The sequence below is a fragment of the Marmota monax genome, unplaced genomic scaffold (assembly GCF_021218885.2).
Source record: "Marmota monax isolate L192 unplaced genomic scaffold, Marmota_monax_Labrador192_F-V1.1 WCK01_AAM20220418_F8-fsc00001, whole genome shotgun sequence".
In the NCBI taxonomy this organism is placed as follows: Eukaryota; Metazoa; Chordata; class Mammalia; order Rodentia; family Sciuridae; genus Marmota; species Marmota monax.
Window position 1 is genome coordinate 27,296,726 of NW_026693777.1, and position 18,607 is coordinate 27,315,332.

General features: G+C 33.7%; 1 protein-coding gene and 1 non-coding gene across 14 annotated transcripts in view; one reads left to right on the top strand and one right to left on the bottom strand.

Annotated features, from left to right (window-relative positions):
* Positions 1-18,607, bottom strand: part of Kiaa0586 (KIAA0586 ortholog) — a 162,236-nt gene that overhangs the window by 98,843 nt on the left and 44,786 nt on the right. For 12 of the 13 annotated variants that reach the window (XM_058584633.1, XM_058584627.1, XM_058584631.1 and 9 more), the window contains 5 exons: positions 10,677-10,830; positions 7,571-7,726; positions 6,046-6,169; positions 2,402-2,534; positions 1,574-1,794 (listed from right to left, as the gene is read on the bottom strand). In XM_058584633.1, the coding sequence (XP_058440616.1) occupies positions 1,574-1,794; positions 2,402-2,534; positions 6,046-6,169; positions 7,571-7,726; positions 10,677-10,830 (788 nt within the window). The remainder of the gene's footprint in view (positions 1-1,573; positions 1,795-2,401; positions 2,535-6,045; positions 6,170-7,570; positions 7,727-10,676; positions 10,831-18,607) is intronic. The other variant, XM_058584625.1, reaches the window with a different exon arrangement.
* On the top strand, positions 8,716-8,818 carry LOC124104837 (small nucleolar RNA U13). Its single transcript, XR_006855528.1, has one exon. It is a non-coding gene; the product is annotated as a small nucleolar RNA U13 (small nucleolar RNA).

Sequence of the window (18,607 nt, forward strand, 5' to 3'; positions counted from 1 at the left end):
AAGAATACAAACAGCAATAAGTGTTGGCGAGGATGTGGGGAAGAAGGTACTCTCATATGTTGCTGGTGAGACTGCAAAATGGTACAGCCAATATGGAAAGCAGTATGGAGATTCCTTGGAAAACTTGGAACTACCTTTTGACCCAGCTGTCCTACTCCTCAGTGTATACTCAAAGGATTTAAAAACAGCATACTAAAGGGATACAGCCACATCAGTGTTATTACAGCACAAGTTACAATAGCTAAACTGTGGAACCAACCTAGATGCCCATCAGTAGCTGAAAGGGTAAAGAAACTGTGGTATATATATATATACAACAGAATATTACTCAGCAATACAAGTGAATAAAATCATGACATTTACAGGTAAATGGATGGAGTTGGAGAGTATAATGCTAAGTGAAGTTAGCCAATCCCAAAAAAACAAATGTCAAATGTTTTCTCTCATACAAGGAGGCTGATTCATAGTAGGGTTGGGAGGGGGAGCAAGCGAGGATTAGACAAACTCTAGATAGGGCAAAGGGATGGGAGGGGAAGGGAGCAGACAGGAAAGGGAGAGGGTAGGAAAGACAGTGGAATGAGATGGACATCATTACCCCATGTATGAAGACACAAATGGTGTAAATATACTTTGTATACAATCAGAGATATGAAAAATTGTGCTCTATATGTGTAATAGGAACTGTAATGCATTCTGCTGTCATATACAATAAGAGCTGGGGAGGCTGTTGGGAAAAAGGCACACTCATACATTGCTGGTGGAACTGCATATTGGTACAACCAATATGGAAAGCAGTATGGAGATTCCTTGGAAAACTTGAAATGGAACCACCATTTGACCCAGCTGTCCCACTCCTCGGTTTATACCCAAAAGACTTAAAAACAGCCTACTACAGTGACACAGCTACATCAGTGTTTATAGTAGCACAATTCACAATAGCTAAACTGTGGAACCAACCTAGATGCCCTTCAATAAATGAATGGATAAAGAAACTGTGATATATATACACAATGGAATATTACTCAGCAATAAAAGAGATAAAATCATGGCATTTGCAGGTAAATGGATGGAGTTGGAGAATATTATGCTAAGCCAAAGGCCGAATGTATTCTCTGATATGCTGATGCTGATTCATACTGGGGGTCTGGGGAGCATGGGAGGAATGGAGGAACTTTAGATAGGGCAAAGGTGAAGGGAGGGAGGGAGCATGGGGTGGGAAAGGTTGTGGATTGAGATGGACATCATTACCCTAACTACATGTATGAAGACATGAATGATATGACTCTACTTTGTGTACAACCAGAGACATGAAAAATTGTGCTCTGTGTACTAAGAATTTAAATGCATTCTGCTGTCATGTTAAAAAATTAAACAAATAAATTTTTTAAAAAGTATTCCTATCATGTATATATCCAAATTCCAACATTATAATAAGTTCTATATCTTCAAAGGCATTAAAGAACTACTTCTAAATATCAAAACACATTAAACAAAGTGATATGCTTAGAAAAAACTTATGGAGCAGAACTGGAAGCTTCACAAATATCTTTGGGATGCAAATATCCTGCCTCACCTATTTGTGGATAAAGCATTGATAAATGAGTACATAGCAGCTCCATCTTTTGCACGAATAATGGCTTCTAGGTTTTCTTCAAGTACTTTTTTATTGTTTTGTACTCCTCTCAAAATCTTCTCAGCATCTTTCAATACAGATCTTGTTGTATTGGCTGTTTGAAGCTTAACAGAATTCTGTGGAAGATCAGCAAGCCTCATCATAATTGGCAAGTCTTTCTGCTTAAAAGAAAAAAGGGAAAAAAATTACCATGTTAAACTTACATTGATTACTTTAATCCAAATAAGATCTATTACTACTGTTGGGGCCATAAACCATGCCAACATGTTCTTCAGACTCAATCTGTCAAACTGAAGAGGTACAAGAGAATATATGGCACTAATTTTTTCCCATTTAGGAATACAAATGTTAGTGTCAAACAGAGATGGGATATCCATAGCAATGCTAGGCAGTCCAGTGGCCAATGACAGTTCTATTGCTGAAGACAGCTAAACAAAATAAGAGCAAGTTGGCTGACACTTGCCAAGACACTGTGGACTAGAAAAACAAGAGCCATTCACAGCTCTCTTTCTCCTTTTCTCCCTCTCCAACAGAAGTTGGAAAGCCACAGATAACCATGTGGCTCTGTCTGGACAAAGAGTAGTAAGTAAAAATCATTTGGTGAAGGCCTCTGAAAACAAGTTTAAAGGGAATAGACTTGGCTGCCATGTTTTTGTTTTTTTCAGACCTTTATCTTCATCCTTCCTCCTGATTTGTCTTCATAACCTTTTTATTCCTTCACAATTTTTACCTTGCTAATCATCAATTTTAACACTATTCCCACTTTACCTGGAGCATGTCATTTGTTTCTTTCTTCTTTTGGCCACGATCATGAAGAACATCATTAGACTTGTGCATAGTCATTTTAGATGTGCCTAGATCTTCACAGGATGGAAATCTTTGAGAAGGAAGAGTTCCAATGCTAGAAGAAAAGTTTCCCAAGTTCTCATAAATTCAATAAACAACTGATTACATGAACTTTTGGTACATTCTTAGGTATACTTTAATAAATGATGTTCTACCAAAATTGTATCATGTAATTAACCAGTTATGTGATAAATATATGAAACACAAGAAATCATAAGAGACAAAATTAATCTTACCAGAAATATTTAGGTATCATAGGAAAAGAGCAGAAAAGGGTTTTACTCTCAAGAAACTAACATTCAGAAGTATTTCCAGACAGGTGGAGAAAGAACTCTGAAAAGTCACTCTTCCATAAAAGCAACGAGAACACTGACATCAAAATCAATTTTAGGGGCTGGGGTTGTAGCTCAGTGGTAGAGCACTTGCCTCACATGTGTGAAGCACTGGGTTCAATTCTCAGTACCATACATAAATAAAAATAAAGGTTCATCAACAACAGAAAAATATTTTTTTTAAAAAGTCAATTTTATTTCAGAACTTCGAAAATTAAAGAAAGGCTACAACAACCCGAGGATCATTTATGCAAGAAATAAATGGCTGATTCTTAGTAAAGATCAGTAAAGTTTATGGTATAACTTTAACTTAATTCATTATCAGGACCTTTTCCTCAACTCTGTGGTAGCCTTGAAAACTATGGCCTTACAACAACTTAAAAGGTTATAACAGGTTTGGAGGTCCTCTAAAAATATCCTTCATTGTGTTTGGCTTTATTTGACCTAACTCAGGAGCTCAGTAAGAAACTCTATCCTTAGAGCATTTTTTTAAAAGTAGAAATTGTTAAAATCTCAGCTGCCTGAGATACTGATATAAGTTGAGGCAAACAAGACTGTGGACAATGAACTTCAAAAAACTTCAATGAGGAATGAGACATCCATAGTGGAGTTTGAGTAAGCTCCACCATATTCCTGGGGATATTGAAGATAGTACACAGATATGGGGCTATATACACACCCCCAAAAACCTAAGAAGGTCCAGCTCTCTCACATCTGACTGCTTTTGAGGCTGTCTGCGAGTAGGAAGTAAAGGCTAAGACAGATTCATAAAAAATAAATGCACACGTACATTCATGAAAATAAAGAGACTTATTTACTTATTTACAAATTTACTTACCTTGAACTATCAAGATAAATAAATTTGTTTCCAATCATTGGCAGACTAAGTTCACAAAACAGAGACTTCAGTGAGTACATATGACAAAGAATTCAGACTTTACAGAATTAGTCCAGGAAAGTAACTAAATAACCAGCTGTATGAACAACAATTCCCAGTACAGCAAACAACACTGACTTCTAGTGTTGCCTTACTGTATTATTTAAAATGTCTAGTTTTCAACAAAAATTTTGATAAACACACAGAAATTTTTTTTAAAAAAAGCACAAACACAGGAAAAAAGACAGTCAGTAGAACTGTCCTTATGAAATCCCAGATATTATACTAACTAGGTAAAGATCATAAATCAGCTATTACTAAAGAAACCTATTCAAAAAATTAAAGTTAAATTTAAGAATGAAGTCTTGCCAAAAAGAAAAAAAACACAAATATAAATTCTGTAATTGAAAATTTCAAATTAACAGAGCCTCAGAGACCTATGGAATACCATCAAGCATATCATCACACATATCATTGATACTATTTAATATACAATGAAATGATGGTCCAAAAATCACCAACTCTGGGACAGGAGTCCCTGTGTTTCTCCTTTGCTAGCAAAACAATAATAGAATCAGAAAATAGCATCTAAATTATTATCATCAAAACAGAAAGAAAAAAGGAAAAAAAGAAAAGAAACAAATGATGGCCAAAATGTTCCAAGTATAATGAAAATTAATCTACTCATCTAAAAAGCTCAACAAACTTCAAATAGGATAAACTCAAAGATATCCATACTTGAATACATCATGGGGAAACTGTCCAAAATCCCAAGCAAACAGAAAATCTGAATAGCATCAAAAGAAAAGTGACTCATCATATTACAAAAGATCCTCAAAAAGATTAACACCTGGCTTTTAATCAGTCTTTATGTAAGAGTCCAGAGGAAGTAAGATGATACTTTGAAGTGTTGAAAGGAAAAAAAAAATGCCAACCAAAAATTCTATATCTAGCAAAACTATCCTTCAAAAGTGAAAGAGAAGATAACAGAGGCATGCATGTGTACACAGAGGGTTGACCACGAGAAGAAACAAAAGAGGGAGTCCATCTACAAACTAAGGAGAGAAGTCTCGGAAGAAATCAGCCCTGTTGGCAACTTGATTTTAGATTTTAGCCTCCACAAATGTGAGAAAATAAATTTATGTTCAAACAAACAAACAAGAATAATTGAAGGAGAAACTAAAAACAATCCCATATAAACAAAAACAGAGAATTCAGTGCTAGAAGACCCAACCTACGGGGCTGGGATTTTGGCTCAGTGGTAGAGTACTCATCTCGCATGTGGAAGGCACACATGTGAGATGAGCACCACATAAAAATAAAGGTGTTGTGTCCATCTACAAATAAAAATATATTTTTTTAAAAAAGACCCAACCTACAAGAAATACTGAAGAAAGTCCTTTAGAATGAAAAGACATTAGATTCTAGCATGAATCAATAAGAAGAAACAAAGGGTACAAATAAAGGTCAATTATATATGTACAAAAATATAACATCTATTTTTATTATGCTCTTCTGAATCAAAAAACAGCTGTATAAATTTTAAGTTATCAAGCTGTATAGAAGGGCTTATAATTGATCAAAATATAATTTGACAATAGTGGAAAAAAGGGGGAGGGAAGACAGACATTGGAGAAAAATTTTAATACTACTGAAATTAAATTGATATTAATCTGAACTAGTTTGTTTTGAACTAATATGTCAATTTTAATTCCTATATAACCAATAAATAACTACATTACTACAAAAAATGTAGTAAAGGAAACAAAGGAATTAAAATAGTACACTAGAAAATATCTATTTAATTAAAAGAAAGCACTAATGGAAGAGTGGTGGAATAAAAGATCTGAAACATGTTGGAAATACCTAGCAATATGGCAGGCATAAATATCTTATCAATAAGTGCATTAAATGTAAATAAATTAAAATTGTACAATATATTTACGTAAAAATACTCCAGTTGTGGCTCTTTTAAATTTTTATTACTGTAGTTTTCATGATATAGAAGGGAAATATAATTATGGCCAAGATTTACTTGATTTTTAAAAAAATCTTTCTTACATAAAATTTCAAACATACACATAAGTAAAAATAGTACAATGACACTTTATATGTCCCTTCTATAACAACATCAAACACATCATTCTCATAGCTGTCCTCATTTCTTCTATACTCACAACCCATTCCCTGTCCTACTATGTTATAGAAAAAGAGAAAGATACATTAGAATCAGAAAATAGTATCCAAATTTAAGATAATTTTTAAAAACAATAATTTATTAATATTCTTAAATAAACTTTAGAAATATGAAGAAAACTCTTTCTAGTTTAGTTTGCATTCCAATTTCTTATTTTTACCTGTTTTTTTCCTCAAGTTTCCATTCCACTGTTGGCCTAGTTAGTGAGGTTATGTCTAACAATTCACTTTTTTTTATCAAAGAATCATTATTATTCAAAATCTGTTCCAACAGTTTTACATTTCCTGTAATAGAAAAAATATAGTATCATTTTCCAAATATTAATTAATTTCTCCTTTACATAACATCTCACTATGTCTGTACTCTGGCCTAAATCTGCTTCTATGACTATCTACTTAATTCACTCCACAGTTGCAATGGTTTTAATGTGTCCCCTGAATTTCAGGCATTACAAACTTAATCCTTAAAGTTATATGTTATTGGTATTTGAGAGCCAGGAACTTTGGGAGGTGATTGGGTCAGGAGGGTTCTGTCCTCATGAATGAGTTAATCCATTCATGTATTAATGGATTACCAGGTTTTTCAAGGGAGTGGGTTCATTATAAAACCAAGCTCTCTCTGACTAGCTTCCTTTTGTGCCATGTGATGCCCTCCACCATGTCAAGAACCAGCAGGCTCTCACCAGAGGCCAAGCCCATATAAGTCACCATGCTCTTGGACTTTCAGAATCAGGAGCTAAATAAACCTCTTTTCTTTACAAATTACTCAACCTATAGGAATTCATTATAGCAACAGAAAACAGATTAAGACAAAAGAGTAGACTGTAAATACACTCACCAAGTAACACTAAATATTTATACCTCATATAAACCACTCTGGTAAAAATATGAATTATATTAGGCAAAAAGACTAAATTTGTCTCTGTCACAGAGGGAACTATCATTATCACAAAACTCCAGAAATTGAACTATTTTGTAAATCAGTAAAAAGGAGGTTTGTTTCCTCACAATTACTTGGATCTTCCCATTAGCCTTGTTTTCAGTGAGACTACATAACAAATTATTTTTCGTAAAATTGGTTTCTTTAATAAATATTTATTATCTTCTAAATTCTTGAAATTTGCCTAAGGTAAGACTTGAATGCATTTAAAGAAATCTAAGAATAAAAGCCTACAGCTTAATATTTTCACTTACTTTTACTAGAAGAGCTACATTTTAAGGCTCTGTAGCACACTATTATTTCAGGTCACTTATAAAAGTTCTTGTTTTCTAGTAAAATAGTTCATATATTAGCACTTTTTCCAGCAAAACATGGTGATAAATGTTAACTTCCCTGAGTTTTATTATTGAAATTCATACCTAAAAACAATATAAGGAAACACATTCTAAAAATGATCAGTCTTACCTCAACAAGGCATTATTTTTTATATTAATAAAAGCTTAAGTAATAACCTGTAGGAGATAGTAAAAATAACTATAAATGTATACCTTCAACTCCTACAGATAATCTAAAGAAGACTGATTTGTCCCATAAATATCATCTACAGAAAAGTAGTGAAAATAGAGATATCAGTCTAGTTACAGGGCACACAGAAAATTCCAAATCATGAGTGACAAAATTTCAGGACAATTTCCTAATCTGAAATAGGTCTAGTCAAGGCAGGTATATCTATAATTGTTTCTTACCTCTCTGACCTAACATTTCCATGTTTTCTTTTTCTTCTATGGGATTTTCCTTCTTTGACATTTCATCATCTCTTGAAACAGGTACAGGAGCAAACCTGCGAGGTGCTGGTGTCTCCAAAGGAGATTTTTGTTCATTAAAATCCATATCTTCAAACTCTATTAAAGGAGTTTTAATAGAAAATAAATAAGAAATTTTTTTAAAGAGAGAGAGAGAGAGAATTTTTAATATTTATTTTTTTAGTTTTCAGCGGACATAACATCTTTGTTTTTATGTGGTGCTGAGGATCGAACCCGGGCCGCACGCATGCCAGGCAAGTGCACTACCGCTTGAGCCACATCCCCAGCCCATAAATAAGAAATTTAACTTGCTTGTTAAAATTTAAAAATTAGAGAGTATTATTCTTTCCTGTACATTAAAAATAAAACCAAAAGTACACAGGATTGATAAATACATAAATTATTAACAAATAAGTAGAAAAATAACTTCATTCTTAACTAGAAGTCAAAAGAAATAGATTAAATATTTTTCAATAAAGCTATAAACACAAATCAATATAATAACATTTTTTTGTGTGTGTGTGATACTGGGGATTGAACTCAGGGGCACTCAACCACTGAGCCACATCCCTAGCCCTATCTGGTATTTTATTTAGAGACAGGGGCTCACTGAGTTGCTAAGTGCCTCGCCATTGCTCAGGCTGGCGTGCCTGGCAACATTCAGTACTATTAAAGTTGTGGTGAAAATGGTATATCTAGACATTTTTCATGGTAATGAAAATTGATAAACATGTAGCAATATACCACCTAAATAACCTTACCCTTGGGAATTTATCATAAGGAAAAAAACTTTAAAAAGTGTTAAATATGTGATGATATTCATTACTGTATTATTTATCAAGAAAAAAAAAACCCTAAAACCTACCTAACTGTTCAACCTCAAGGTAACAGTCATGTCAATAGACTTTTAGTTATTAAATTTTAAAATTATAGGGTGTGGGTGTGGCTCAATGGTAGAATGCTTGACTAGTGTGCATGAAGTACTGGGTTCAATCCCCAACACTGAAAAAAGAAAAAATTAAACTGGTGAAAATAATTATATAAAACATAAGAAATGCTTTCAATATGCTAATAAAAAAGAAATACAGATCCTTTTCAGGTCATAGGTGTGATGACTGTGTATTCACACTGTTGTATCAGATGTGCCTCTCTATAAACTTGTTATAATGTCAGCACATTACCCATCCTATTTTGGAAAAAAAAAAAAAAGAAAAAATACAAAACTGTATTTGTGCTACAATTAAAACTATCTAAAAGTAGGGCTAGGGATGTGGCTCAAGCGGTAGCGCGCTCGCCTGGCATGCGTGCGGCCCGGGTTCAATCCTCAGCACCACATACAAAGATGTTGTGTCCGCCGAAAACTAAAAAATAAATATAATTCATTCTCTCTCTCTCTCTCTCTCTCTCTCTCTCTCTCTCTCTCTCAAAAAAACTACCTAAAAGTGACACATACTCATTAAAAAACACAGAAAAATAAAAAGTTTAATTTGTTGAATTTGGGGGGAGAGGGGTACAAGGGATTGAACTCAGGGGCACTCAACCACTAAGCCACATCCCCAGCCCTGTTCTGTATTTTATTTAGAGACAGGGTCTCACTGAGTTGCCTAGCACCTCACTCTTGCTGAGGCTGACTTTGAACTTTCAACCTCCTGCCTCAGCCTCCCTAGCCACTGGGATTATAGGTGTGTGTCACCTCACAGGGCTAATTGTTGAATGTGTTGAATTAAACTAAGTTTTTCTTTTATTTCTGTTATCATAACTAATATAAACACTGAAATAAATTAAGTATGCAATCGATAAAATAGTCATTTTTTTTTCTTTACAGCTTAAGTCTACAAAAACAAAATTATTCTGTGGAATTGAGTAAATATACTAGGGGGAAAAGTATCCACTTATGTAGAAGGATCAAGGCTCGGTCACACTGAAATCAGAGCTCTTGACCCTTGCTCTCATGCCCTAACTCTCAATGTAGTAACCTTGAACAGTCCAGTCATAACCTTTCTGTATTTCATATTCCTTTTTACAACTTAAAAATTGACTCAGACTACTTCACAACAGTGTTGTAAGAACTGCTCATTTGCAAAATAAACGTACCTTATAAGTAAAAGAAGTGTTTAATGACTGTGATACAACAATGTTGTAACAAATAAAATATTAGAAATACACAGACCTGTACATCATTAAATGAAGAGTCCTTTGATTTTCATTAATGTTATTAAAACATCAATAATTTGGAAAAATATCTGTTCATTTATTTTAAATTCCAAAGGTTTAAGAAATAAGCTGTGTATTTCTTTGTTATTATAATTTTTTAATTCTATGAACAGATTTGTATTAGTCAAACTGAAAATATTTAGAAATATAGTAGTCTCCCCTACTCTTGGGGAGATATGTTCCAAGACCCTAATGAATGCCTGAAACTAAAGATAATGCCAAACCTTATATGTATTATCTTTTACCTGTACACACAAACAGTACAGTGTGGATACACTGAACAAAGGGATCATTCACATGTCCTGGCAAAACTACTAAGCCAGACAGTATGAGATTTCATCATGCTACTCAAAACAGCATGCAATTTAAAATTTGTAATTGGTTTATTTCTAGAATTTTCCATTTAATATTTTTAGGCCACAGATGACCATGGACAATTTTAAACCTCAACAAGCAAAACTACAAATAAGAGGGGATTCAATAGCTTATAATTTTACTCAGTTGTTTTTTTCCTGACACAATCAAGAAAAACAGTAAATATGCAGTTTGTCGGAGAAATTGGAGAATTTTATTAGATAAGTAAATTTTTCTAAATGTCTAAGGGTTTCTGATAACTTATAAAGGCTATTACTTAAAACCATAAATTAGGACATGATTCATAATTTGAACAAGTTGAAAAATAATTTAAAATTTACTTAATCTATAAAAAGAATTTTATAAAACAAAGACTCAGAAATTTTGTAAGAATCTCACCACTTAGTAAATAAGTTTTCAGTTCATATAGCACAAAGAAAATCCTTACATTTTTAGTCCATAAGAAATTAAATATTTTTACCTTGTTTGGAAGTATATATATGATGTGAAGACAGATTGCTGCTACCAAGATGAGGATGTTCTGGTTTTACAGAATACTTTTCCACTGCTCTGGAAGGAAGCACGCTACCAGGCTGAAAACTATTAGTCTTTAGTGCAGCACTAATAAAATGAGTCTAGAAAAAATAAAATTATTAATTTCAAATATCATTTAGTATGATGATAAAGTATATTGAGATTTCTTACTGGACTTGTAAACAATTTTATTACATTTATGAAACAATGAGAATATATTCCTTATTACAGCAACTATCACTGCAGTAGTAACAGAAATACTATGGAAGGAGGTAGTAAAGACTGGGCTGTCTAACTACTCTGTGCTGTTAATCATTTTCTTTAACCATTCCAGCCTCAGTGTCTTCCTTTCTACCTCAGAAAGGGCTTAGAATCATGGAAGCAGCCTAAGAGAGGACCAAGAAGGAAGGGCCCTAACTCTGGACCTCTACTTTCACCAAATAATTTAAAACCAAAGCATTTCATCTTTTAAATCCTGCAGTGTAAGACATCATTTGAAGTAAAGGTTAGAAAAAAGTTTGATAGTAAGCACTCAAATAAAAGCCATGCTTATGCTTAGTAGCAGCAACAGTATATGCATTTATATATAATGGGAATTAAAGTGACAACATTGTTTTCAGCCCTATTAATTTAAATACCTGAAATGTATATTTTAACTAATGAAACTGATTTCAAAAGAGAGTTTTAAGTCAGATCAACAAGAGCTAAAATAGATATGATTTTATAGAATTCCTAAAAGTAGGTTGAGTTCCCTTTAAATAAATAAGATGGGACAGATAACTAATTTCATTTAAGCAGTTACTGAATGATTAATATACCTACTATTATTGTGAACAAAAAGAAAAGTAAAGAGAAAGGAAAAAAAATTTTCAGGCAAAGAACTCAAGGCTCAGAGAAGAAAGTTATTTATCTACTGGGTACTGGCATTCTGATCAAACCATTTCCAGCCTCTCTCTAGAAAATACGCTGCACACGTAATTTTAGTCAGGCGTGAGTACTTACAAAAACTTGAATTTGTATGCCTACAGTCATTCCAATAAAATACTATCTTCAATCTCATGAAAAATGGTGGAATGAAATGGACATCATTATCCTAAGTACATGTATGAAGACACGAATGGTGTGACTCTACTTTGTGTACAACCAGAGAAATGAAAAATTGTGCTCTGTATGTGTAATATGAATTGAAATGCATTCTGCTGTCATATATAACAAATTAGAATAAATAAATTAATTTTAAAAATCTCATGAAAAGCTCAAGATAAGCTTTGTAAAGAAGTCTTGACATTACTCTGTTAACAAAACCTGATGAGAACACACCAAAAAAAGAAAACTTAAAGACCAATATCCCTTAATGAATATAGATGTAAAAATCCTCAATAAAATACTTGCAAATCAAACTCAATAGCCTATCAAAAAGACCATAAAATCACAATAAAGTTGTTTTTATTCCAGGAATATAAGGATGGTTTTCAACATATGCAAATCAATAAAATAATATATCACAAAAATAGAATGAAGGATAAGAAAAATCACATATTCATTTCAAAATCATCTCAAACACAGAAAGTATATTTGATAAAATTCAATACCCACTCATGGCAAAAGCTCTAAACAAATTGGATACAGAAGGATCATACCTCAACATAATAAAGGCTATGTACAACAAGCCCACAACCAAAATTACCTATGACCCAAAGAGATCTACAGATTCAGTGCAACCTCCATCTAAATATCAATCACATTTTTCATAAAACTAGAATAAACAATCCTAAAATTCATATGAAGCACAGAAAAACCTAAATAAACAAAGCTTCCTTAAACAAAAAGAACAAAGCTAGAGGCATAATAATACCTGATTTCCAGACAAACTACAGAACCACAGTAATAAAAACAATATGGTATTGACATTAAAAAAAAAAAAAAAAAAAAAACATTGGAACAAACTTGAGAACCTATGCATCCAGAGCCAACTGATCCTCAACAAAAGGACCAAATGCATAACTAGAGAAAGGACAGCCTCTTTAACAAATGATGCTGGGAAAACTGGGTATCCATAAACAGCAGATAAAGCTCAGTGGTAAAGCGCCACTAGTTCTAACCCAGTACTATATGTATGTATATATATATATATATATATATATATATATATATATATATATATATATATATATATATATATATTTAGGCAATGATTCTCTGGATAGGTCTCTCAAAGAATAGGAACAACAGCAAAACTTGACAAACAGAAGTTCATCAAGCTAAAAAGCTAATGCATAGCAAAGTAAATGATTAATGGAGTGAAGAGACAACCTTCAGAATGAGAGAAAATATTTGCTAATTATTCCTCTGATAGAGGACTAATATCAAGAATATATAAAGAATTTTAAAAATTTAACAAAAAAATAATTAATCCAATTAAAATGGGCAAATGATCTGAATAGACACTTCTCAAAAGAAAAATGTTTAACAAATATATGAAATGCCCTTCAATAGATGAATGGATAAAAAAATGTGGCATTTATACACAATGGAGTATTACTCTGCACTAAAAAATGACAAAACCATGGAGTTTGCAGGGAAATGGATGGCATTAGAGCAGATTATGCTAAGTGAAGCTAGCCAATCCCTAAAAAACAAATGCCAAATGTCTTCTTTGATATAAGGAGAACAATTAAGAACAGAGCAGGGAGGAAGAGCATGAGAAGAAGATTAACATTAAACAGGGACGAGAGGTGGGAGGGAAAGGGAGAAGGGAAATTGCATGGAAATGGAAGGAGACCCTCATTGTTATACAAAATTACATATAAGAGGAAGTGAGGGGAAAGGGAAAAAAACAAGGGGGAGAAATGAATTACAGTAGATGGGGTAGAGAGAGAAGATGGGAGGGGAGGGAAGGGGAGGGGGGATAGTAGAGGATAGGAAAGGCAACAGAACACAACAGACACTAGTATGGCAGTATGTAAAAAAGTGGATGTGTAACCGATGTGATTCTGCAATCTGTATACGGGGTAAAAATAGGAGTTCATAACCCACTTGAATCAAATGTATGAAATATGATATGTCAAGAACTATGTAATGTTTTGAACAACTAATAATAAAAATCAAAAAAATTTCTCAATTATATTACTCATCAGGGAAGTGGAAATCAAAACTACAATACCATCAGGGCTGGGGAGATAGCTCAGTTGGTAGAGTACTTGCCTTGCATGCACAAAGCCTTGGGTTCCATCCCCAGTACGAAAGGAAGGAAGGAAGGAAGGAAGGAAAGAAGGAAGGAAGGAAGGAATTTCATCTTAGCCATTTAAAATGGCTATTACCAAAAATGGCTATTACCAAAAATTTTTTAAATGCTGGCAAGGATGTGGAGAAAATGGAATGCTAATATACGGACTGGAAGAAATGGAAATTAGGACAACTACTATAGAAAACAGGACACAGTTTCCTCAAAAAACTAAAATGAAAATTACCATATGCCCTAGCTATCCCATTCTTGGGTATATATCCAAAAGAAATGAAGTCAGCATTCAAAAGAAATTCCTGCATGCCCATGTTTTTAGCAGTACTATTCACAACAGTCAACATATGGAACCAGCCTAGATGCCTGTTTAACAGATGAATAGATGAAGAAAACACAGTGTGTGTGTGTGTGTATATATATATATATATATATACACACACATATATACATATATTCCTTTGTGTGTATATACAAATATATATATATATATATATATATATGTATATACATATACACACAAAGGAATATTATTTAACCATAAAGAAAAATGAAATCCTATCATTTGCAAATAAATGGATTGAATGGGAGGACTGGGGATATAGCTAAATAAGCCACTAAATAAGCCGGACACAGAAAGACAAATACCACATGTTCTCTCTCATATGTGGAAATTAGGAAAAAAAAAATTACCTGAAAGAAGATGGATTACTAAGGACTGAGAGGAGTACATGTTGGGGTGGAGAAAGGGACAGTTAGAAGGAGGATGGATGGACCTGATCAATAAAAGATCTCTGAAAACATGATAGTGAATCCCATTAATTTGTACAATTAATATGTCATAGTAATCACAAAAAATTAAATTTTAAAAATTGTAGCACTTTAATCTTCACTCTGTGAAACTATATTAAGATCTAATAAACTTATTTTTGTACTTTCTTCTGAATGTTCTAACTTAATATAATTTTTTTGAGTTCTAAAATTGTGCATTAACCAGGGAAAAAAAGTAATATACAATGGCATTCACTCTCTTTTTTTAAACATGGTGTCATTTTTTTTAATATCATTATTTTGTTTATTTATTTTTATGTGGTGCTGGGGATGGAACCCAGTGCCTCACACATGCTAGGCAAGCACTCTACCACTGAGCCATAACCCCAGCCCCAATGGCATTCACTCTTTAAAAAAAAAAAAAAATAAAGCTTGAGGGTTGAACAGTATTCCAAGACTTGGAAATTCCAAACGAAATAAGTAACTGTGTACTCAGCTCTTTGAGAAGATAATTCTTCTTTCTGTAATAAGCCAGAACCTCATATTCAAAAGACATTAAAAATTGTCATTCTTGAGGAGATCCAAGATGGCGGGGCAGAGGGAGGCAGCATTCTGCATAGCTCCATGACGTGGGATTCAAGTAGTGAGAATACAGCTTCTCTGCCAATGATATTCCCACTCCCCGCCCTCCCAGGAAGCACCCTGCCCATCAAGGGCTCCAGGCCTCAGCATCTGAGTAGGTCTCCCAGCTACTCACCCACGCAGGACTACTGGATACCTGAGTAAGACCAGTGGCCGACAGGAGAACCCGCAAAGAACTTTTGGCCACCCATTCAAGCAGAAATCATGGACAAAGCCCCCACAGAGGACACCCAGCAGGGTAGGAACTCCAGCTGCCACCCCTGTGTGGACCCTGATCTAACAATGTGGAGCTCCCCGGGTTGCCCCCATCTTGGGACTCTACAGCAGCAGACATAGTCCCCTATGTGCACTAGCCTGCCTGCACCTGGGAACTTCACACAGGCTCTGAAGTCAGCCGACATTGCAAGTCACAGAGCAAAGGGAGGTATTATTACACTAAAGGAAAAACTAATCAAAGGAGAAAGCAAGTCAAGTTGGGTAACTTTAACACACCTCTTTCAAAAATAAACAAAAATGGCTGGAAACACAAATCATGTTTTAATAATAACCCTGAATGTTAATGGCCAAAACTCACCAATCAAAAAACATAGAATAACAGATTGGATTAAAAAAAAAAAAGACCCAACAATATGCTACCTCCGAGAGACTCATCTCATAGGAAAAGATATCCACAAACTGAAGGTAAAAGTTTGGGAAAAATCATACCACTCACACATGGAATGCGAAAGCAAGCAGGGGTTTCCATATTCATATCAAATAAAGTAGACTTCAAGCCAAAGTTAACCAAAAGGGATAAAAAAGCATATTTCATATTCCTTAAGGAAACCACTTATCAACAAGACATAACAATAACAAATTTGTAGGCCCCAAACAATGTACGTCTACGTTCATCAAACATACTCTTCTCAGGTTCGAGAGTCAAATGGACCACATTAATTTTGGGTAACTTTAACATACCTCTTTCACTACTGAATAGATCTTCCAAACAAAAGCTGAAAAAGAAACTATAGAACTCAAAAATACAATCAATAACTTAGACTTAACTGACATATACAGAATATTTCATCCTTCAATAAATGAATATACTTTCTTCTCTGCAACACATGGATCCCTCTCTAAAATGTCCATATATTATACCACAAAGCAACTCTTAGCAAATGCAAAAAAGTGGAGATACTACCCTGCATTTGATCAGATCATAATGAAATAAAATTAGAAATCAATGATAAGATAAAAAATAAAAGCTACTCCAAAACCTGAAGACTAAATAATATGCTACTGAATGAACAATGGGTTACAAAAGACATCAAGGAAGAGATTAAGAGATTCTTAGAGGTGAATGAGAACACAGATAACAACACATTGAAATCTCTGGGACACTATGAAGGTATTTAGTACTAAGAGGAAAGTTCATTGCATGGAGTTCATTCCTTAAAAGAAGAAAAAGTCAACAAATAAATGACCTAACATTACACCTCAGAGCGCTAGAAAAAGAACAAATCAACACCAAAAACAGTAGAAGATAGGAAATACTTAAAATCAGAGCTGAAATCAATGAAATTGAAACAAAAGAAACAACTGAAAAAATTGACAAAAAAAAAGTTGGTTCTTTAAAAAAATAAATAAAATGTAATGAAGAGGAGAGAGAAAACTCAAATTACTAATATACGTGATGAAAAAGGAAATATCACAACAGACACTACAGAAATATAGAAGATACTTATAAATTATTTTGAAAACTTGTACTCCAATAAAATAGAAAATATCGAAGGCACTGACAAATTTCTAGTCTCATGATTTGCCCAAATTGAATCAGGATGATATACACACACAATTTAAACAGTGATGAAATAAAAGACACCATCAGAATCCTACTAACCAAGAAAATCCCAGGACCAGATGGATACACAGCCAAGTTCTACAACACCTTTAAAGAAGAATACCAACACTCTTCAATTTATTTCAGGAAGGAGCACTTCCAAACTCATTTTATGAGGCCAATGTCATGCTGATTCCAAAACCAGGCAAAGACACATTAAAGAAAAAAAAAAAAAAACTTCAAACCAATATCTCTAAAGAACATAGATGCAAAAATTCTCAATGAAATTTTGGCAAATCAAATACAAAAACATAGTGCACCAAAATCAAGGGGGGTTCATCCCAGGGATGCAAGGTTGGTTCAACATATGGAAATCAATCAATGTAATTCATCACATCAATAGACTTAAAGATAAGAACCATATGATCATCTCAATAGATGCAGAAAAAACATTCAACAAAATACAGCTCCCCTTCATGTTCAAAACACTAGAAAAACTAGGGATAACTGGAACATATTCAACATTATAAAAGCTATCTATGCTAAGCCCCAGGCCAACATCATTCTAAATGGAGAAAAATTGAAAGCATTCCCTCTGAACACTGAAACAAGACAGGGATGCCCTCTTTCACCACTTCTTTTTTTTAATATTTATTTTTTAATTATATGTGGACAAAATGTCTTTATTTTTGTTTTTTATGTGGTGCTAAGGATTGAATCCAGAGTCTCACACATGGTAGGTGAGCTCTCTACCTCTGAGCCACAACCCCAGCTCCTCTTTTACAACTTCTATTTAACATAGTTCTTGAAACACTGGCCAGAGCAATTAGACAGATGAAAGAAATTAAAGGGATACACATAGGAAAAAGAAGAACTCAAATTAGCACTATTTGCTGACAATATGATTCTATACCTAGAAGACCTAAAAAATTCCACCAGAAAAGTTCTATAACTAGTAAATGAATTCAGGGAAGTAGCAGGATACAAAATCAATACGCATAAATCAAAGGCATTTCTGTATATCAGTGACAAATCCTCTGAAAGAGAAACTAGGAAAACTACCCCATTTACAATAGACTCAATAAAATAAAATACTTGGGAATCAACATAACAAAAGAGGTGAAAGACCTCTACAATGAAAACTACCAAATGCTAAAGAAAAAAAACTGAAGAAAACCTCAGAAGATGGAAAGATCTTTCTTGAGTTCCTGGATATGCAGAATTAATATTGTCAAAATGACCACACAGCCAAAAGCACTATACAGATTTAATGCAATTCCAATCAAAATCCCAATGACACTCCTCATAGAAATAGAAAAGCAGTCACGAAATTCATCTGGAAAAATAAAAGACCCAGAATAACTAAAGCAATCCTTAGCAAGAACAGTGAAGCAGGTGGCATCATTAT